This window comes from Schistocerca cancellata, chromosome 8 (assembly GCF_023864275.1).
Source record: "Schistocerca cancellata isolate TAMUIC-IGC-003103 chromosome 8, iqSchCanc2.1, whole genome shotgun sequence".
NCBI lineage: Eukaryota > Metazoa > Arthropoda > Insecta > Orthoptera > Acrididae > Schistocerca > Schistocerca cancellata.
The window spans coordinates 349968350-349989982 of NC_064633.1; the positions used below are offsets into that span (position 1 = coordinate 349968350).

The 21633-nt window shown below is 44.3% G+C and overlaps 1 protein-coding gene and 1 long non-coding RNA gene across 2 annotated transcripts in view; both read right to left on the bottom strand.

Moving 5' to 3' along the window:
• Positions 1-4357: 4357 nt before the first annotated feature.
• LOC126095116 (uncharacterized) lies at positions 4358-16675 on the bottom strand. The gene is made up of 2 exons (XR_007521910.1): positions 16504-16675; positions 4358-5246 (listed from the first exon to the last, which is right to left on the bottom strand). It is a non-coding gene; the product is annotated as an uncharacterized LOC126095116 (long non-coding RNA).
• A 3-nt stretch (positions 16676-16678) lies between these two features.
• The window catches only part of LOC126095576 (uncharacterized), a gene marked incomplete at its 3' end in the record, with an annotated part of 182393 nt that continues 177438 nt past the window's right edge, over positions 16679-21633 (bottom strand). The window contains exon 7 of the mRNA XM_049910352.1: positions 16679-16858. Within this exon, the coding sequence (XP_049766309.1) occupies positions 16679-16858 (180 nt within the window). The remainder of the gene's footprint in view (positions 16859-21633) is intronic.

A 21633-nucleotide genomic window follows, 5' to 3' on the forward strand; every position in this document is an offset into this window, starting at 1 on the left:
TGAGTTGGTTCCTTTTGCATTTGATGTGATATACGGTGGGTTTATGCGACTTATGGAGGCAGCATTAGTTCTTGGGCAGTTTCTCGGAAAACCCCTCAAAATGGGTTTTCTTTTGTTACATCTTCGCCGTCACCAGAGGACCAAATCACAACCGAGGATTTTATGCACAGCAAGCAGTTGAAATTCTTACGATACATACTTAAAACCTCGCTCACCAACTGCCTTGAAAATTTTCTTGATGGCTTAATCCATTTCCAGGATACAGAGGTTATAAATTACCCTACTTACACACGTAAAATCCGGTATGAGGCAAAATGTATACAATAAATAAGATACAGAGGTTCAAATTTTCCTTCTTGTTTATTTAAAGTACGCACATAAAAGCCTGTGTTAGGCGAAAACGTAGTTTATAAAGTGACGAAGCATGGTGAAGTACGCTGTAAAGTGTACCCATTATCATCTGGGAACCTCATACTGTAGTAATGAAACACATGCAAAATGTTTGTGCAAGTAAAATCTGGTGTGTGGTATAACATTAGTTCTGCGTTATTTCAATTTCATGTAAGTGAACTATCTAAATTTTACTGGCCAGTATATATATATATATATATATATATATATATATATATATATATATATATATATATATATTCCATATGAGTTACACGCTCCGCTGCACCAGGGAGAAGAAGGGAACCAGCGGAAAAATGCTTTTGGAGTACAAGAAAAGCGAATATGTTCGTGTTCATTTAAGAGACTTTGAGTGAAAAGTTTGGTGCCAATTGCCTCATTCTACCTTCCACACAGCCTTTAAAGATTTTGCAAAAAGCTGGCTTGTGAACAAATTCACACTTTTTTACGCTGACAGAGAAGAAGACAGCGCAGTGTCAGAGAGACGGAAAAGTAATAAATCTTGGAACATATTAGACAGTAGTTGTGTTGTAGGAAGAGTGAAGGAGGCAATGGTAGTGTGAGAGAATGCGAGGGACACAGTCGCAGTGGGACTTGGTTGTTGAAGAATGGTAGGAAAAGAATGAAAGCGTCATGTCGGGGGGACAGGGGGGGGGGGGAGGGGGGGCTGGAGGAATAAAGAGAAAGAAATAGTGGAAGTGGGTGAAAGCCAGTGATAACCAGAGTCAGAGTGTGTGACAGTGACAATGGGAAAGAGAGAGATATGACACTGAGAAAAGACAGCAGCAGTAGAAAGGTAGGAATGAGATATTAGCAGTAAGAGAGAGAGCAAGGGGAGACAAGGGGACTGTAGTAGTAGGACAGATTGAAGTTGATCGTGGCTGTGACACAGGAGAGAATGTCAGAGACCCACAAAGAACTAATGACAAGGAAACTTCCTGGAAGATTAAAATTGTGTGCCCGACCAAGACTCGAACTCGGGACCTTTGCCTTTCGCGGGCAAGTGCTCTACCATCTGAGCTATCGAAGCACAACTAACGCCCAGTACTCACAGCTTTACTTCTGCCAGTACCTCATCTCCTACCTTCCAAACTTTACAGAAGCTCTCCAGCAAACCTTGCAGAACTAGCACTCCTGAAAGAAAGGATATAGCGGAGACATGGCTTAGCCACAGCCTGGGGGATATTTCCAAGACAATGAGTTGGGCTGAATCAGTGAGTGAGTGAGGGTGACTGGTAGTGTATTGGTACAAGAAATTTACAGAAATGCACTAGTGGTTGGGAATGAGTTATAGTTAGGGAAGCTTGTAGGAGTTCAAGGTGAGTTCCACACTAAAAAATAGTGCAAGTATGTTTGCATGTCAAAATTTTTGTGAAAATTTGTAAAGGTACAGAGGAAGAGAGAATGAGGCAGCTGGTACCCCACTCTTCAGTAAGAGCCTTTTAAATAAACAGGAACATATTCCCATTTTTGGGCGCTGATAGGTGCATTTTCTTCTGCTAGTTTATTCCCTAACTTATTATGTGTTTGTACCTTTTCCTTTATGCAACTTTTTGTCAGAACATTGTATCCTCTACAATAACACAGCAATTGAATGCAGCATGAATACCTCTTATCTCGTCATACTTGTGTCGTTATTTAAGGAATGTGTTCCTATTTTTGCAAATTTGTTTAAATGTTGATTGCAACAGATATTAAAAACTGTGGTAATTTAAAAGTGGTCTATGTTTCTGCTGACGTCATCATTGAAAAGAGTAATAAAAGACACTTCTATCAGGCAGATATAGATAATTGTTTAAACAGTATTTGACATTATGTTTTTATTTAGTGTGAACAGTCTTGTACAAGAACACTAGCTTATTTATTTGTGAATAAACCTTACTTATAGTTATTGTGAATGTTCTGAATGTGACCAAAGGTTATAAAAGTCCTTTATTGATATATTGTTGTAATATGTTTGTTTAGTGCAGGAAGTGGTGAAGCTGAGTCAAATCCATGTCTGTAGAATGTAAGAACGATGTATTTTTGGTACGGATGGTCAACAGCCAATTGATATGTAGATAATGGTAGAATACTGCTGGAGTCATGTGGAGGCAGAACCCTTCCAAGTGTGCATCAAAGGGAGGAATTCTACACACATTTACAATAGTTTTGGAAGAAGGAGGACATGCCTGAGGGAACAAGTATGGTTTGGTCACTTGGGTGAGTGATTTCAGACAATGAATGTCTGTTACAGTACTCTTACTTCTCCACTTGAATTCAAGAATTGAGAACATACAGAGTATGAGTATCTACTCATTATCTGTTATGTGTTATTGTATCAACTGTCATGCTGAAGTACGAATTATTCTGCACTGTAGAAAATTTCGTGTACTTTGATCATAGAATGGACTTAGTTTTAGAAAGTCTGGATGACTGTTTATCTTGGGGATTCTGCTACCATTTTCATAATGCTCTCAGCCCAACTTTGCTGCATTTAATATGGTTATTATTCTTTTTATATGTCCATCCTTTGGACAGGAGGTCTTTGGGATGATGGCCGTTTACTATTCTGAGAAAATAAAAAGCCTACAGATGTCCTTTTATTTATTTTGCTGCAAACAGTTTCGATGCTTCAGTGGGCTATTTTCAGGCTGTAGTTGATGTGGAAGGGGTTGACACTATCCCTCTATATATTGCATCAGTGGCCAGCATAGCTGGCTACACAGGTTATCTGAAAACTTTGGTGTCAGCACTCTAGCTGTCAACTGCCAACTGTCTGTAATGTATCTGGTTATCATATGAGCACTTTCCATTTATTTCGAAATCCCTTCTTGGAAAAATATCATTCAACAGAAGTCTTTGGCAACATCTACATCAATTTCAGAGCCTAGAGTAGAACCTTTTTTTAATTAAATATTCATTTATCTGTTATTCAGTGTTACTATTTATTTTATTAATTCACTCTTTTATCTGATGCATAAACTCTTTGGTTGCAGCATCACAAATTCATGTTATTATTTGCCACATGTTACCTGCAGGGCATGAAAGTGTAGCTCAACCCTACAACATTACTGAGCTATTATTTTTAAATGGAGCTGAGTATAGCCCAGTTAACTAAGGTACAAGCAACAACAGGTAAAGCTGCAGTTGGTTTGCTCATGTGGAATACTGGTTAGAGAAGTTACTACTTAGGGTGTATCCATTAGGCAACATAGCAACTCACAGCAATAGTATTTTATGAATAGAGACCTGCATTATAAGAATTACACTTGGTGTCATTTCTACAGCATTCTGCAGAGACCTCTTCAAAGTATGTGATATCCGGACAGTTTTGTGATTTATACATTCATTACTGTTATTAGTTGCTTTAAATTTGATTCTTTATTCAAATATGTGGGTATAATTCAGTGACTTTGCATTTTTAGAGGAAAGAGTGAGATACATGTTTGTATTCATTTTCACCTGCCTGGTGGAATATGTTGAAAGTCCCATGGACAACGTTGATTTCAAGGCTGAATTAAAGGTTTTCCTTAAGTATTTTTGTGCCTACTATGCTAATACCAATATGGTTCCTTTGAACAGGACATCACCAATTCCTTGAATCACCTTTTTCATATTTAAGACTGTCTTCGGAGTCTAATGGCATTATCAAACATGTGAAAGGATCTAAGGTTTGTTCCTACTAGTCTTCTAAAGGTCACACACTCTCGATAATATACTGGATCATTGTGTAGTTGTTAGAACTGGTCTGTCATCATATTATGTATTAATGGTTCAATGCAAAATACTAGTCATCTTTTTTGTCCTTTTAGAACTACTGTTGTTACTAAATAGTTTTGTTCCATTTTGTCTCTTGTGTTATCTGCGGTGCAGTTTGTTCATAAGTAATTCTTTGTCTACAAAAAAACTGAAATTCTTGTTTTCAAATTTATGAGACCTGGTGAATGAATGTTAAATAATTGAATAATATTGTAAAAAAGTTTTATTGAAGAGAGCATGTAGAAAACAGTTCACTTATGTTTTCTTTCTCAGGCATTACATGTCTGTAAGAAATTAACTGTAAGTTATAGGATTTTATGACAGTGTTCAGTACCATACATTTAACAATGACACTAAGGAAATCAGAAGATTACATTCCCTATTAATAAGATAACACAGCAAAAATATGCAGAAGAATTTTGCTAGGAGTCCAGAAAGTGAATGTTACTCTCTGTAAGCAGGAAAATTGCGAATAATGTTCATTCTGCAATGTAATTTGTGATGTTTTGGAACAGTGACCATGCTTCTAGTTCTCATTCGAGAGGTAATACAAAACAATTAATAAACAGTGTCAATCTCATTAGATATACAATTTATACAACAAACACCTCTCACAAACATAAAGTCTGCTAAGTTCACGCATTGCATTACCAGTTATCTACAATCGACATCAGTAGAACAATTTTCCTTGAAAGAACACTTGCACATTGCAGCTCAGCACTGAAAACTTTGTTCTATATTTTGGCAGTCCATGCTAATCCATCATAAGCAAAGCATTCAAGTCACTCACATACCAATCACTTTACAATGGTGTATTTTGTCTTTTTTCTGTCTGAAAAGGTTATACACAACACAATCACTAAAACGAAGCCTATGGTAATATGTACAGGAGGAATCCTTCCATTCTATCGGCGTCCACTAATGAGAAAACGCTCGAAGTAGTTGACTAGACGTGGTTCCAGACACTCCTCAGTAGTTCAGCTGAATTCCAGCTGACAGCCCTCACCAGAGTTGAGGTCAGAGGAGTCAAGCTTGCACTTCGAGTGGCCTCTTCGATTCGTGAAGCGTCTCTTGTAGAATGTGCTGCCGTGAATCTGGGGACAGATTGGAAGAAAAGATAAATTACTCTCTCAGGAGGTACATCAGAGCAGGCATGCATCGCTATTCATTTACGAGTCTATGACAAGAGTAAATGTGAAGTTCACAATTAAGAAATTAAGTTCTTGCTTCCATTTTGTCACCAATCTGCAATGATCTAAGGATGTATACGCTACAGTTCGCAACTGAATATAGGAGTATACTACTAGACGGATACTCTCAATAGAAAAAAACGGTAATTATTATGGGTATAATGACGAATCATTGAGCCGTTTTCTGTTTTCTAGCTAGTTCCGTCAAGGTGTACGTCTAGTGGCTGAGTATAATCCATAACGTTCAAATGAGACCAGGAATATTGAGCTATATGAGTAAATAACCTCCCGAAATACTGCAGTTGCTTGGGTGCGAAGATAACGACAAACTAGTGCGATTTTTCACGAGAAGCATGAAGCACCTTGATAAATGCGCACGTTGGAGAACTTCCAGATTTTGGTAGTTCTGGTCATCGTTCCTTACACTCAACTTATCAAAAGCTCTGTTTGTAGTTGTGACCACGAAAAACCAGTACTGACGTTCCAGATGCTAAAAAAGAAAGAAAGCTCCAGCGGGAAGAACGACACCCATCCAGATAGGTGAGTGAGTTCAAGTGTTCGTTTCGTGTCGGCCAGATTGGTTGTGGTTTTTTGGTGGTTTTCCACATCCACAGAGGTAAACAATGGGCTGGTTCCCTACTCCGCATCAGTTACATGATTTGCAAATACTTTTAAAATCTTATCACGTTTGACCACGCAATGTACACAAGACACAGACGGAATGGGTACACAGATTCCTCCTTTTGAGAGTGGTGACCCCATAGTAATAACAGCCGATATTCATGTTCTCTGTGTGATCGGAGAAGTGCCACACTAGTTCTCGGACGGCATTGGCTGGATAAAGGGATTTAAAGGTAGAATGAATGTGTCACTCTGCGGCGGGGGTGAGAGATGTTTTAAAAATTCCTGGTAGAATAAAATTGTGTCCCGCCTGGAACCTGGAGCCTTGCCTTCAGCAGGCAATGCACTTAGCGACCTAGCTGTTCTGGCATATTTCACAACTCATTTTCAATGCTTCTCTTATGCCAGTCTCCCCTTAATTACATTCCAAAACTCCCCAAGCGCTCTCCTGCATACCTTGGAAAACTAGCACTCCTAGAAAAATAGAGACCACAAGGCATTTTTTCTGTGATGGAAACAGTGCCACGTGTCTGTGTCTGCTTGAAGCGTAGTGCAGCATCGAATCAACGTTACTTAGCCTGCCACAACAATGTGTAACTTAATTTTTGAAGTCCCCTCCTATTTGACGTAACAAGATGTACTGTTTCTTTAAATTTTTGATCTGATGATGCAATCTGCCGAAACGCGTTCTCCATTTGAAGGAATAAAGTGCGATACATGCAGATAACTTCTGCGAAAATATAGAGTGTATCTGTCGTAGTAGTTTTCGACAAGCCGCCCTAACCACAAAAGCTGTTACTGGAAAAGCTCTTTAAAATGACTACTGAAACGTGGAAGACTGGATTCTAGAATCTACTTTTAATCTAGTTTTAAAAAGTACTTGCTCAGAGTTCGTGCATCACTGTCGCAGTTAGGATCCAATGCCTACGTCTGGCTAGAGACAAACTGATGCGATTCTTAGCAGAGGGCATCGTTCTATAAAAAGACACAAGAGATTCCTGTCACCCATCCCACTCCGGGTAGTCTCAAACGTTTGTAAATCAGAACCTTTTGTGGACTGGACATATATTCGTTCGATTTTTTTCGCTCCTCTCAAAGCACAGAGATCTAAATTTAATAAACCGCTCGGAAGATAAAATATTTCACCACTCTCAAATCTTAGCCATTCTTTTGACCACAAATCACATTCTCAGTACTCTGTTAACCACACATTCTCAGTACCCTCACCACAGAAAATATGTAGTTGACAGTAAAACAGCATGCTTTCTCAGTCCAGTTCACTAAAGCGCTCTTTGTCTTTAATCTTTAACGGAAAAGTGCCGTTTCGTGTACAGTGTTCTGTTTGTTAACATGCTTCGGAGTGCCACTTAAAGGTTAGACCACGAGCACATTGTCACTTTACGTCAAGAACTAGAGTATACCTCTCAGACTATTCAGCAGGTCTTAGGAGACACACGACACTGAAGCTCTGTTTCTCAGAGGTTTCCCGCGGTCAACAACATCAACAACACCAGCTGACGACGTTTACTACAAACTATAGCTCACAGGTGGAGCAAAGAGAACGCAACTCAACCACGGGATAGCTTTTGGAGACACTGGTAGTGTTCGTCAACCCAGACAGCATGCCATCGTCTTCACCTACAGCTATGCTGCAAATAAAGCTTAAGTACATGACATAGGGTTCATCGAACCAGAACCACATTCACACCGTTTCACTACCACACTTACGACAAAGGTATGTGAAAAAAGAGCACTTCACTCTTCCCGACGGAGCTCTGAATTCTTTTCTTTTAAATACATTCATCAGTTCTCCCTACGAAGATTGGCGTGAACAGAATATTTTCTAATTCGATGGAGAAAGTTGATGATTGAAATTTCGTGAAAAGATCTCACGGCAACGGAAAACGCCTTTGTTCTAATGACTGCCTCCGCAATTCGCGTATTACACTACTGGCCATTACAATTGCGACACCAAGAAGAAATGCAGATGATAAACGGGTATTCATTGGACAAATATACTAGAACTGACATGTGATTACACTTTCACGCAATTTGGGTGAGAAATCAGTACCCAGGACAACCACCTCTGGCCGTAATAACGGCCTTGATACGCCTGGCATTGAGTCAAACAGAGATTGAATGGCGTGTACAGGTACAGCTGCCCATGCAGCTTCAACACGATACCACAGTTCATCAAGAGTAGTGACTGGCGTATTGTGACGAGCCAGTTGCTCGGCCACTATTGACCAGACGTTTTAAATTGGTGAGAGATCTGGAGAATGTTCTGGCCAGGGCAGCAGTCGAACATTTTCTGTATCCAGAAAGGCACGTACAGGACCTGCAACATGCGGTCGTGCAATATCCTGCTGAAATGTAGGGTTTCGCAAGGACCGAATGAAGGGTAGAGCCACTGGTCGTAACACATCTGAAATGTAACGTCCACTGTTCAAATCACCGTCAATGCGAACAAGAGGTGCCCGAGACATGTAACCAATGGCACACCGTACCATAACGCCGGGTGATATGCCAGTATGGTGGTGACGAATACACGCTTCCAATGTGTGTTCACCATGATGTCGCCAAACAAGGATGCTACCATCATGATGCTGTAAACAGAACCTGGATTCATCCGAAAAAATAACGTTTTGCTATTCGTGCACCCAGGTTCGTCGTTGAGTACACCATCGCAAGCGCACCTGTCTGTGACGCAGCGTCAAGGGTAACCGCAGCCACGGTCTCCGAGCTGATAGTCCATGCTGCTGCAAACGTCGTCGAACTGTTCGTGCAGATGGTTGTTGTCTTGTAAACGTCCCCATCTGTGGACTCAGGGATCGAGACGTGGCCGCACGATCCGTTACAGCCAAGCGGATAAGATGCCTGTCATCTCGACTGTTACTGATACGAGGCCCTTGGGATCCAGCACGGCGTTCCGTATTACCCTCCTGAACACACCGATTCCATATTCTGCTAACAGTCACTGGATCTCGACCAACGCGAGCACCAATGTAGCGATACGATAAACCGCAATCGCGATAGGCTGCAATCCGACCTTTATCAAAGTCGGAAACGTGATGGTACGCATTTATCCTACTTACACGAGGCATGACTACAACGTTTCAACAGGCAACGCCGGTCAACTGCTGTTTGTGTATGAGAAATCGGTTGGAAACTTTCCTCATGTCAGCACGTTGTAGGAGTCACCACCGGCGCCAAGCTTGTGTGAATGCTCTGAAAAGCTAATCATTTGCATATCACAGCATCTTCTTCCTGTCGGTTAAATTTCACGTCTGTAACACGTCATCTCCGTGGTGTAGCAATTTTATTGACCAGTAGTGTATATCTGATACACACTCTCCCCTGTTTCGTAACAGTTCATTACAACTGCCCTTCTTTGACTTTACTGATGTCTTCCGACAATCCTGTCTACGCACGGACATGCGTAGCTTGGGCAGTGTCAGTGGGTTCGTTGCATCGTCTAAGTGTCCTGAATATAAAAAAAGGCAGTTTTTGGTTCTCCTTCCCCATATTTCCTCTGTGATCGTTGCAGTTTACGTTCTCCGTAATTGTACTCAGGATATTTAGCTGAATCGGCGGGTTATCGTGTAATCGAAAAGTAATGCATTCCGTTTAGTACTCATGCGGATGACCACACAGTTTTCAGTTTTTGAAATCGATTGACACTTTTCGCAAGATACAGATATCTTTCTCAGTTCACTTGCCACGTCAATTAGAGATAAAATTCCAATCTTTCGATGAGATCCAGCATCATCCTTATCAGGGACTAAACCTGAGTGTCGTGAGTTGGCTAGATTCTCAGTCCTATACCCCCTCCCCCCAGAACGGCATCCGATTTTCTGCATAGCGCGTACAGAGGCTGGGCACTATGTCCGTAGACTTTCTTTGCTTGCACTCTCTATCTAACATTGCTTGCATCACTATCCATTGCATCAGGCAGTGAACTGAGGGGAATTATTCCTCTGTGTTTTATTCTTGTCAAGTACACGCTTCCAGGCCTTGCGAAGGGCATAGTCTCTATTGAAGTTGTTTTCAAAGAGTCAGTTTTCAACAGAGTCCCATTAGTTCGAAGCGTGAACCAGTATTCTAGTTTCTTTAAACGAGATCTTGTGTTTACTTAATAGCTTGTGCTCTGTCATCACTAATCTATCCAAATTATTGTACGTAAGATGATGCTTGATCCAACGATCGGCAACCGCCCGTATAGACTGACCCACTTGATTCTTGCTACCCTCACATAGCATGTTACAAATTCCCGGCGCTGTCAATTCGAGGCTACCCTTTAACTGGTCGCAACATTTCTTTAATTTTTCTGGGAGGCAGGAAGAGTGTTCTGATTCCTTGCCTGTTTAGGACTTCACCTATTTTGGTAGTTGTTGCACTGCAGAATAGAAGCCGCGGCATGTGTTGGTCCTTTTGGCTTGTTGGAAAGGAGTTGTGTCTTGGTTTTCTCAATGCGTTGTTCTGATGTCACTGACAGGATGCCTGGTGCTTTTGAACACCGTCGTGCATAATCTCGGAACCCAGGTGATCCTTGTACGAAACACGTCTGGCTCTGTTACTAATGTGTTCAGAGTAGCTCTTTTCAGAGTTGGATGGTGAAAGCTTCGGATACATATCCGTATCAGTCGGTGTTCTGTACACAGAGTGGTCCAGTCGTCCGTCTAATAACCCATAGCTGTTCCATCAGTCGTTTATCACTTAGCCCATGCATGGAAGAGTGCACTTGACAAGGAAAAAAAAAACACAGGAGAATTCTGTACTTCCCGCAGTTCACCGCCTGTTGCGATGCATGACACTGTAACAACGCCTGATACAGAGCGCGAGCGAAGTCTACGTACGCAGAGCGTAACACCTCTGTACGCGCCTTAATGACGTAATCCAGTCGACCGGATGCCGTTCTTACGATATAAAAGACGGAACCTTGCCAGCTCACGACAGTCAGTTTTAGTCCCTGACGAAGGCGGTGGTGGATATCATCGAAACCTTGTAATTTTTACCGAATATTACGCGGCAAGTGAACCGATAAATTTTTACGCGTGGACGCTGCTGCGAAAAGCTTTGTATCCATACATCTATCTTGTCTACATCGTTTGGAGTTGGTCCTCACATTCTGATGACTTTACTAAACGATAATTGGCAGCATTGCCTCCAAACAACCTAAGATGACTGTTCAGATTGATCTTCATTTACAAACGTTAAGAACAGCAGAGGGCCTTAACACTTCTTTGGGGAACATCATGTATCACTTCTGTTTAACTCGATGATCCTTATACTATTTCATAACAATAAAGAGTGATTCACGACGAGCGAGATCCTCTGAATCCGAATTGTGTGAATATATAATTTTGTCGGAGGTTATACGTAATTTTCGATCACGGTAGAGGTCTATATGAACCAAAATCTTGCTGCAAACCGATGTCAGTGATATGGAACCCTAATCCAGACAATTATTCCTATTTCATTTCTTATGTACTGGCGTGACTTGTACAATTATGCAGTCCTTAGGTAAGGATCTTTCGTCGCGTGAGCGGTAGAATATGGTGGCAAAGTATGGGGTTATTATATAGGCGTAATATGAAAGGAACCTAATCCAGTCAGTCAGTGTGGCCTCTTGGGGTTCATTAAAGTTAACTGTTAAGCACCTAGTACTGTGGCGCGCGAAGAAGGGGTGCAAGAGATAGGAACGGGTAATTACGGAGTCGGTATTTCTTCACCGGGGAGTGCAGGATTTTTCTGAAGCATAACGATTGTTGTAGAGCAGTCTGGAGTCGGCTATGTGGCAATGAAGGTCTCAGGGCTACACTGCCGCGAGTGCAGCCATGAGATTAGTCAATGACATACCGGGCTCGTACTATGTACAGATGTTGGACAGCTCTCATGGCTATCGGGTATAAATGAGGACTGTGCAGTATCAGGATGTAATCTACCAGCCCTGCAGTCAACATTTCTATGATGCACGTTTTCTTTCGAGACCACACCACAGCCACCTCTAGAGTGCTTTCCTGCAGGGAGCAGGAATCAGCAGAGAGGAATCGCATGCAGTACCTGCTGACGTGAAGCAGACTGTGTGATACCATTAGGCCCTAGAGGTTTGTCGTCACACTCTCGTTCACGCTGTTCCAGTTCGCCTGCCCCTAGGTGGGCAGCTGGGCACTCACAGGTAGCAGTTGCGCTGGGACGGGTAAACAGCTGAAGTATGGGCAGGGCTGTCAGGTCGCAGCACGTGACAGTTTTGTTCTGGCTGAACACACGCGGGCAGGGTTGACCAAGTTATTCGCACATGCTGAGAATGCGTGGAACAGAGCCACCTGGTGCGTTGCCTATACTTAGTCGAGATAATGCCGTGGGCTGAGCATGGCAGTTTCGCGCGCGTGCCTGAGCCAATCACGTAACGGGAGCTTGTCTGTGTGGGAATGTTTCATTGTCGCTAGAGTTGTGTAGGCCATTGTTTTCGCCTTCAGCCGTTTGCTTTACGCATTTGAAACCTGGCAAGGGAGTTGCCCGCCGTTAAGGACCTTGTTACGCCCCCTCGATTATAGCGCCACAGCTGAGGGGCACCCGGCAGCGCACGCGCCCTCTCGGGCAGTGTTAGTACAGACTGCTTTAAGTGGCCTCGGAATGAGTCGCCGTCGAAGAGTGGGACAGAACTGACCAGCAGCGTCTCGACTACAATGAGGACAGCATGCCAAAGAGTAGCTGACTATGTTACGAGGAGCTTTCAATAAGTATTGCAACAAAAAAATGGCTCTGAGCACTATGGGACTCAACTTCTGAGGTCATTAGTCCCCTAGAACTTAGAACTAGTTAAACCTAACTAACCTAAGGACATCACACACATCCATGCCCGAGGCAGAATCCGAACCTGCGACCGCAGCGGTCTCGCGGTTCCAGACTGCAGCGCCTAGAACCGCACGGCCACTTCGGTCGGCAGTAGTGCAACACATTTTTTTTCTGAAAGCACCTTGATTTTATTCAGGATTCCAATACACCTTATTATTCCCCACTCTTTTCGCTACAAAACCCTATTTTTCAACATAACCTCTGATGAGTACGACGGTCTTACCCCAGGACCTATATGACCACAATGGTAGTTCTCTACTGGTCGACGTTGGAACTAACGTCTTGCTCCATCAATAACCTCCCCATCATCCACGTTGAGCTTCCCATGGAGTGCACTCTTCACTGGGCCAAACAGATGAAAGTCGGGAAGTGCTACAGGGTGGATGAGCAATAACGGACCAGTACGTTTCGTGAGCTACTTGCGTTGTCATGTAGAAGGACAAGTTCGTTTGCATTTTTGTGGCGCCAAACATGCTGATGTCGGTTCTTCAGTTCCCTGAGAACAGAGCACTACACTTCAGAATTGATCGTTGCACCATGACGACGGACATCAATTAGAATAACCTCTCCATAGTCCAAGGCAAACCTACGTTTCTAGCATTTGTAGATTTAGAGAAAGCTTTTGCCAATGTTGACTGGAACACCCTCTTTCAAATTCTGAGGGTGGCAGCGGTAAACTACAGGGAGCGAGAGGCTATTTACAATTTGTACAGAAACCAGATGGCAGTTATAAGAGGTGAGGGGCATGAAAGGGAATCAGTGGTTGGGAAGGGAGTGAGACAAGATTGTAGCCTATCCCTGATGTAATTCAATCTGTATATTGAGCAAGCAGTAAAGGAAACAAAAGAAGAAATCGGAGTAGGAATTAAAATCCATGGAGAAGAAATAAATAGTTTGAGGTTCGCCGATGACTTTGTAATTCTGTCAGAGGCAGCAAAGGACCTGGAAGACCAGTTGAACGGAATGGACAGTGTCTTGAAAGGAGGATATAAGATGAACATCAACAAAAGCAAAACGAGGGTAATGGAATGTAGTCGAATTAAATAGGGTGACGCTGAGGGTATTAGATTCGGAAATGACATGCTTAAAGTAGTAAATGAGTTTTGCTATTTGGGGAGCAAAATAACTGATAATAGTCGAAGTAGAGAGGATTTACAATATGTAGACTGGTAATGGCAAGCAAAGCGTTTCTGAAGAAGAGAAATTTGTTAACATCGAGTATAGATTTAAGTGTCATGTATGGAAGTGAAATATGGACGATAAATAGTTTGGACAAGAAGAGAATAGAAGCTTTCAAAATATGGTGCTACAGAATAATGCTGAAGATTAGATGGGTAGATCACATAACTAATGAGGAGGTACTGAACAGAATTAGGGAGAGGAGAAATTTGTGGCACAGCTTGACTAGAAGAAGGGATCGGTTGGTGGACATGTTCTGAGGCATCAAGGGATCACCAATTTAGCACTGGAGGGCAGCGTGGAGGGTAAAAATCGTAGAGGGAGACCAAGAGATGAATACACTAATCAGATTCAGAAGGATGTAGGCTGCAGTAAGTACTGGGAGATGAAGAAGCTTGCACAGGATAGAGCAGCACGGGGAGCTGCATCAAACCAGTCTCTGGACTGAAGACAACAACAACAACAGTCTCGGAAGACCGCAACTACGACTTTACTAGCTGAGGGTGCGGCTTTGGTATTTATCTTTGGAGGACAGGGTGGTGTGGCGCCACTCCATGGATTTCTTTCCGGGTGGGAGAGATGAACCCACATGCCATCGCCTGTGACGATGTTCGATAAAAAGTTGTCACCATCAGCCTCTTAACGACTTCCGCACAGATCGTCAATAGTAGCTGTTTATGATCTTCTGTCAGGTGGCGTAGAACCCAGCGGACACACACACACACACACACACACACACACACACACACACACACGCCTTTCAGTATCCCAGCTGGTGGACGAGTATGTCAGCATTACCAAAAGAGACATCTAGTTGAGCCGCGAGGTGTCTGTGATCCGACGATCTCTCTGAATGGGAGTGCCTCGACGTTCCTACATAACCGGAAACACAACTGCCGGCACGCGGGAGGTCGGACTGATTTACGGCACCTTATAGCGATGTTGACAGACGTCTGGCCCAACGACTCAACGTGCTTTTGTTCTCTGCCAGGTCACTGTACATATTCTGTAAGCGCCTATGAATATCCGTGATGCTCTGGTTTTCCACCAAAAGAAACCTAGTCATAGCTGACTGCTTGGAAAGCACCTCCGCTACAGACGCTATTTTGAAGGCTACGTATAACGCCACCACCAATAGGAACATAAAAATACAAGTGCTGAAGCGGGAATATTCTACAATGTCAACAACAAAGTCTGCATTTTTTTCAACAGAAACTGTCAGAAAAAAAAAAAAACGTGTGGCATTACTGATTGAACGCCCCTCGAGCGATTCATGGCGCAGAGCATCACGGTATTTAATGTTACCCCACAGATCTCAGAGATGACCACTTTCACAAAGACTGCTCTATATTTGTTGTTTATTAGTTTTTATGTCACAGTAAAGCTATTTCTTCAGTTTTCAACGTATAAATTTTACACTCCCATTTCCCACCGCCGGGGACGGCCATGACACACATGGATAAATATACAAGTGAGGAAAAACATTTTTGATCACTTGGATAACGTCATATTTCAGAATCCACGAAGAGCTGCAGATTAAATCTTTATTAACTACTTTGTTAACACCTTCAGGAATCATACAGTTACTTACAACAGCCTGCATCACAACTTTCTTACGGTTATTGTCATTACAACGCAGTGACCTTTCCATTTTTGACTGTCGAAGGTTGTCAACCTTAGTTGGAGCAAGCTCCGATTTACAACTCAAATTACAGTAGATGACCTAAAAAACAAGACAGAGAAAACCAGAATACTGCAAGACCCGCAAAGCAGACTACAAATGAAAATCAATAAAAGGAGTACAGGAAGAGTTGTCTCAGATGAAGAAAGAAAGAAAATATCTGAAAGAATGAAGAAATATTGGGCAGACAGAAGAGCAAAACACCTTTCATATAAGAATAGCCTCTAATAATTATATTACCTAAATATATTAAGTTATTGTCGAACCAAATTGTATCCATTTGTAACAACTTGTTTAGAACTTTGTATTTTTGACTACAGTGGTCCAATGAAGGCCATAAAATAAATAATAATAAAATAAAAAAAATAAAAAACAACGCAGTGACATAAAATGGCTATCATTTTATGTGATGGCACAATATAGGCTGTTCTAAATAATTTGATGGTATCTGAAGATGACCATATGATCGAAACCAGGAGTTAGTAAAGAATTATTTTATCAGACGCCGTGCGGGGTAACCAAGCGGTCTAAGGCAAGTTGTCACGGCCCGCGCGGAGACCCCCGTCGGTGGTTCGAGTCCTCCCTCGGTTATGGGGAGCGTTAGGTAGATTAAGTAGTGCGTAAGCTTATGGACCGATGACCTCAGCAGTTTGGCCCCGTAAGACCTTACCACAAATTTCCAATTTTTTGTTTTGTCAGACGTTCTTTATGTTTCTTAAATATGCCCTTTTCTTCCTAAAAATTAGGTGCTACGAGGCATCAGCTGCACATAAAGGTTTTGGAGAATTTAGTAGCGGTAGAAGCAGTGGATTTGTGGGTTACCTGGCAGGTCGGTGGTGTGCACGCCGGCCTCCTCGTGGCCGATGAGACTCCACTTGTCGTCGCCGGGGGCGGGCGTCCGCCTGCAGGCGCGGGAGGCGCAGTCGGCCAGCAGGTAGAGCGCGGGCGTGGCGAGCGCCAGCAGCGTCAGCGCCACCAGGGCGTACAGCGAGGCCCAGGGCAGCGCCGGCCACTGGCCGCGGGCCGGCGGGGGCGGGGGCGGCGCGGGCCTGCCCGACGCAGAGGCGGCCTCGGGGGCGAACAGCTCGCGACGCACGGCGGGCGCGCTCACGCCGCTCGTGTCCAGCCGCAGGGGCTCGCTGTGCGACAGCGACCGCGAGTGCCACATCAGCTCCACCTGCCGGCCAGCGAACGCACTCGCTCAGGAAGGAAGACAGCACCAAAGTATGGCTTTACAGAGGAAAAAGTCTGTCTAGGATGTTAATAACCAAGATTTAAACTTAGTGCAGGATTCGTAAGTCCAGTACGCCTTCGCTACTGTGATATACCTGAGTGTAGAGAAAATCCCACTTCAGACCATGCTTTACAAGCCAGGAGGAAGAAGGGACGTAGGAAGACCCAGAACGAAGTAGCAGTAAAAAGTGAAGACGGAACACTTCAAGGGCACTTAGTTTCGATTAGCCAATGTGGCTTTCGTCCAAATTTCTCCTCCGATGACCAACGTTTCTATCTCACACTTCTTCTATCGCATAAGCTTAGGAACTGACAATTTTCAATATTCGGATACCTTCCTCTCGAAAATACCTATGTGTTACTCTTTTTTTGTTTTTTCTTTATTGTATTATGATTTTCCCCCCCCCCCCCCTAGAGGAGGGGGCGGGCTCTGCAGCCTACGGATAAAGTTAAAAAACATAATGAGACAACAATAAAAAGAGGTGATAAAACGGTGTGTGTTTAAAACTGGTACATGGCGGAAAAGTTTTGAAGAAAACATAAAAAACAGTTTAGAGATGCTGTAAAAACACTTAGGAAATAGGCAGGCACAATTAAGAAAACATGGCTACCGTCTGATATCTGTTTGCAGCACTGTAAAAAGGGGACTCACAACACTGAACATGCACAGAAAACACTGCACTATAGAGTACAAAGGCGTATGGGTATGGGGAGGGGTAGGACCCGGACAGATGGGGGGGGGGGTAAGAGGGGGCAGCTGATGGAGGGAGAGGTCACAGAAAAGGCGGGAGCAGGGCGGATGCGAGAAGGGAAGACAGTGGAGGTGAAAGAAGAAGGACTCAGGGGGAGAGAATGGAGTCAAGGATTGGGTAGATGGAGAAAAACAGGATGGAAGAGGGGGGAGAGGAGCCCTGGGAAAGGACAGAGGGAGGGAGGGGGAGGTGAGGATCATAGTTGACAGGAGGGATAAATGGAGGAGAGAGATCATCATCCAGTTGATGGAAGCCACCTCAGGAAAGGAGATGAAGGGTGCAGAGGTGGAGGGTAGGGGGGGACACAATGGTGAAGGTGCAGTAGCGGGTGGGGGTTGGAGAGGAGAGGAGAAACCAGGAGATGAGGGGGATCAAGTTGGTGGGAGGTGTAGACGACACAGACATGCTCGAGGAAAAGGAGCAGATGGGGGAAAGGAATCATGTCATAGAGGATCTATGTGGGAGACAGAAGTCATATACAGAAGGTGAGGCAGAGTGCATTGCGCTTAGGATCTGAGGGACTTGGGGGGGGGGGGCGGATATCCAGGTGGGACTGGTATAACAGAGGAAGGGATGGATTAAGGATTTGTAGGTGTGGAGGATAGTAGAGGAGTTCAACCCCCATTTCCGAACAGAGAGGAGTTTAAGGAGATGCAATTGTGGGTTTTGGATTGGACAGAGCGGAGGGAACCAGGTGACGTGACGGTCAATGGTGAATCCAAGGTAGGTGACGGTGGGGGAGAGGCCGACAGGACGAGCAGATGGTAAGGGAAAAATCAAGAAGCCTGAAGGAGCGAATGGTACGATCTACGATGATTGCCTGGGTCTTGACCGGATTTATTTTGATCCACTGGTTACACCATGTGGCAAAAGGTCTAGGTGATTGTGGAGAAGACGTAGGGACTGTTGGAAGGGTAGGAGTGAGGGCAAGGAAGGCGGTTTCATCGACATACTGTAAGAGATGGACCAGAGGGGGGATTGGGGCATATCTGCTGTGTACAGGAGGTAGAGGAGAGGGGAGAGGACAGAGCCCTGGGGCACACCCCAGAGGGTGCGGCAATCGGCGTTATGGATGGTAACGTAGGAGGGCCGGTGGAAGAGAAGGAGGCAATCAGACAGACATAGTTGATCGGAAGGGAGTAGGTCGGGAGTTTAAACAAGAGACTGGGATGCCATACATGGTCGTAGGCCTTTTTGAGGTCTATGGAGACAGAAATGGTGAAGCGACAGGAATTAAGCTAGAGAGAGAGGAGATGAGTGAGGTGTAGGAGTTGGTCATCGGCAGAGAAGGAAGGCCGAAAGCGACATTGGGGAGGAGGTGGTATCAGTGGAAGTGGTGACAGATGTACCAGGCAAGGATGGATTCCAAGAGCTTGCTGAAACACCCAGGTGAGACATATAAGGCGATAGACAGAGGCATCAGATGAAGGCTTGTTGGGTTTGGAGTACATTAGGATATGGTGGGTTTTCCACAGGTCGGGGTAGAAGCCAGTGGCAAGGATAACGTTGTAGAGGGCAGCATGGACTGCAATAAGAAGGGAGGGCAGTGTTTGAGATGGCAGTAGGTAATGCAGTCGTGGTCAGGAGCGGTATTGCGTTTAGTGCAGAGTGTGAATCTGATTTCCTGTATAGTGATGGAAGTGTTGAGTCCTAATGGTGGTGTGTGGCCCAAGTACTGGAAGCTAGGAGCAATGGGAGAAGTGGAGGTATCCGTACATTTGATGATGTTGGGGAAGAAGGACTAATAAAATTGGGGATCATTTGGAATGGAAAAGCATCGGATAGGTGGGAGGCAAAGTGGTTGGTCTTACTGAGGTTGTCAGGAAAGGGACGGTCATCAAGGAGGAGAGTGTACTGGGAGGTAGGGCGGTTCCCAGTAAAGCGGTGGAAAGCAGACCAATACTTGGAAGAGCTTCTCGGGAGCGTGGCGTTGAGTTGTGTGCATGTCTGTCGCCAGGCACGGCGTTTCTTCCCAGTAAGCAAGTTGCGGGTGTGGCTTTGAAATTGCCGGTGGCTGGTGAATGTGTCCCGGTCACGAGTGTGGAGGAAAGATCGGTAGGGACGACGGGATTCACGAAGGACAGGCAGTGAGGGTGGATGACTTTGGTAGGGACATGGGTGGCGACAGCGTCAGGCAAGATCTGGTGGAGGAAGGTAGCAGTTCAGGAGATGTCAGCGGGAAATTGGAGGGTAGGGTCGTGTCGTTCGACCTGGGTGTGTATGGAATCCCAGAAGACATCCCAAATGGCACGGGAGTAGTCGTGGACAAGTTTAGGAGGAATGTCAGGGCGAGCAACGGGGCGGGGATAGCGACCATCACTGTGTTGACATTACAGTCTCCTCTTAAAACTCCATACATATGCACTTACAACTAACCATGTCTGTCTCATTCATTCCTTTCTATCAAACTACCTACTTTTCCAACTTATAATAATACCCAAACCATCTACCGTGCTGAAGATATATCTCAAAGCTCTCTCCTACACTACGTGATCAAAGTAATCCGGACATCCCCAAAAACTTACGTTTTTCATATTAGGAGGATTGTGCTGCCACCTACTGCCAGGTACTCCATATTAGCGACCTCAGTAGTAGTCAGACATCGTGAGAGAGCAGAATGGGGCACTCCGAGGAACTCACGGACTTCGAACATGGTCAGGTGATTGGGTGTCACTTGTGTCATACGTCTGTACATGAGATTTCCACATTCAAATGGTTCAAATGGTTCTGAGCACTATGGGACTTAACATCTGAGGTCATCAGTCTCCTAGAACTTAGAACTACTTAAATCTAACAAATCTAAGGACATCACGCACATCCCTGCTCGAGGCAGGATTCAAACCTGCGACCGTAGCAAAACCTGCGGCCGGCACTTTCCACATTCCTGAACATTCCTATGTCCACTGTTTCTGATGTGATAGTGAAGTGCAAACGTGAAGGGACACGTAATCCTCGTCTGTAGACAGACAGACTGTGGTTACACATCAATAACATCCCTGTAATGGACTGGCTTGCACAGAATCCTGACCTGAATCCTACAACTTCGGGATGTTTTGGAATGCCTACTTCGTGCCAGACCTCACCGACCATCGATACCTCTCCTCAGTGCAGCACTCCGTGAACAATGGGCTGCCATTCACCAAGAAACCTTCCAGCACCTGATTGAACGTATGCCTGCGAGAGTGGAAGCTGTCATCAAGGGTAAGAGTGGGCCAACACAATACTGAATTCCAGCATTACCGATGGAGGCGCCACTCTAACTTTTAAGTCATTTGCAGCCTGATGTCCCGATACTTTTGATCACATAGTGGATATTCTCTACATTGCCGATATGCCAAAAATCACTCCATGCAGTCCACATCATTCAGTATGTTTATAATGCTGCTTTCATAGCCCCTTGCCCAACACTTCATAAATCCTAACGACCTCTCCAACTCCATCGTAATCAGATTTCCTTCTGGAGAACTTGTGGCTCCAGAAATAGAACCCTCCAAAATGCTGACAGTAATTATAGAATAAACTATTCATACAATTGGGTGTGAAGGATACTTGGAGAATGCTACTTATCAGCGTGCATAGTAACAGTAGTGAAGTACGAGAAAATGGTTGAGCCGCAGGGTGTTTCAATGTCTTGCATCACGCTCCAGAAGTGGTTACGTTTGTCCGAAGATAGCGGGTGCGAAGCATGGTGCATGGAGGAGGCGGTAAGCGTCGGTGACATTGAGACGGTTTTGGAGTGAGGACGGGAGAACGAGGGTGGCTTAACAGTGACAGAGTAACGGTCGGCTCGGTCTGTACTGTGGGAACGTGGTCCCATACTGTGAATCCTCAGGTTTGTGCGTGGTATGTAGCCCGAGTGCCTGGGGAATGATTCGTTGGTGACTAGTGAAGCAACGTAAGTGGATCAAGGTGGATCAAGGTGGAACCGCCTGACCAGCGGAAAGACAGTGCTTTCAGCATTATGCTG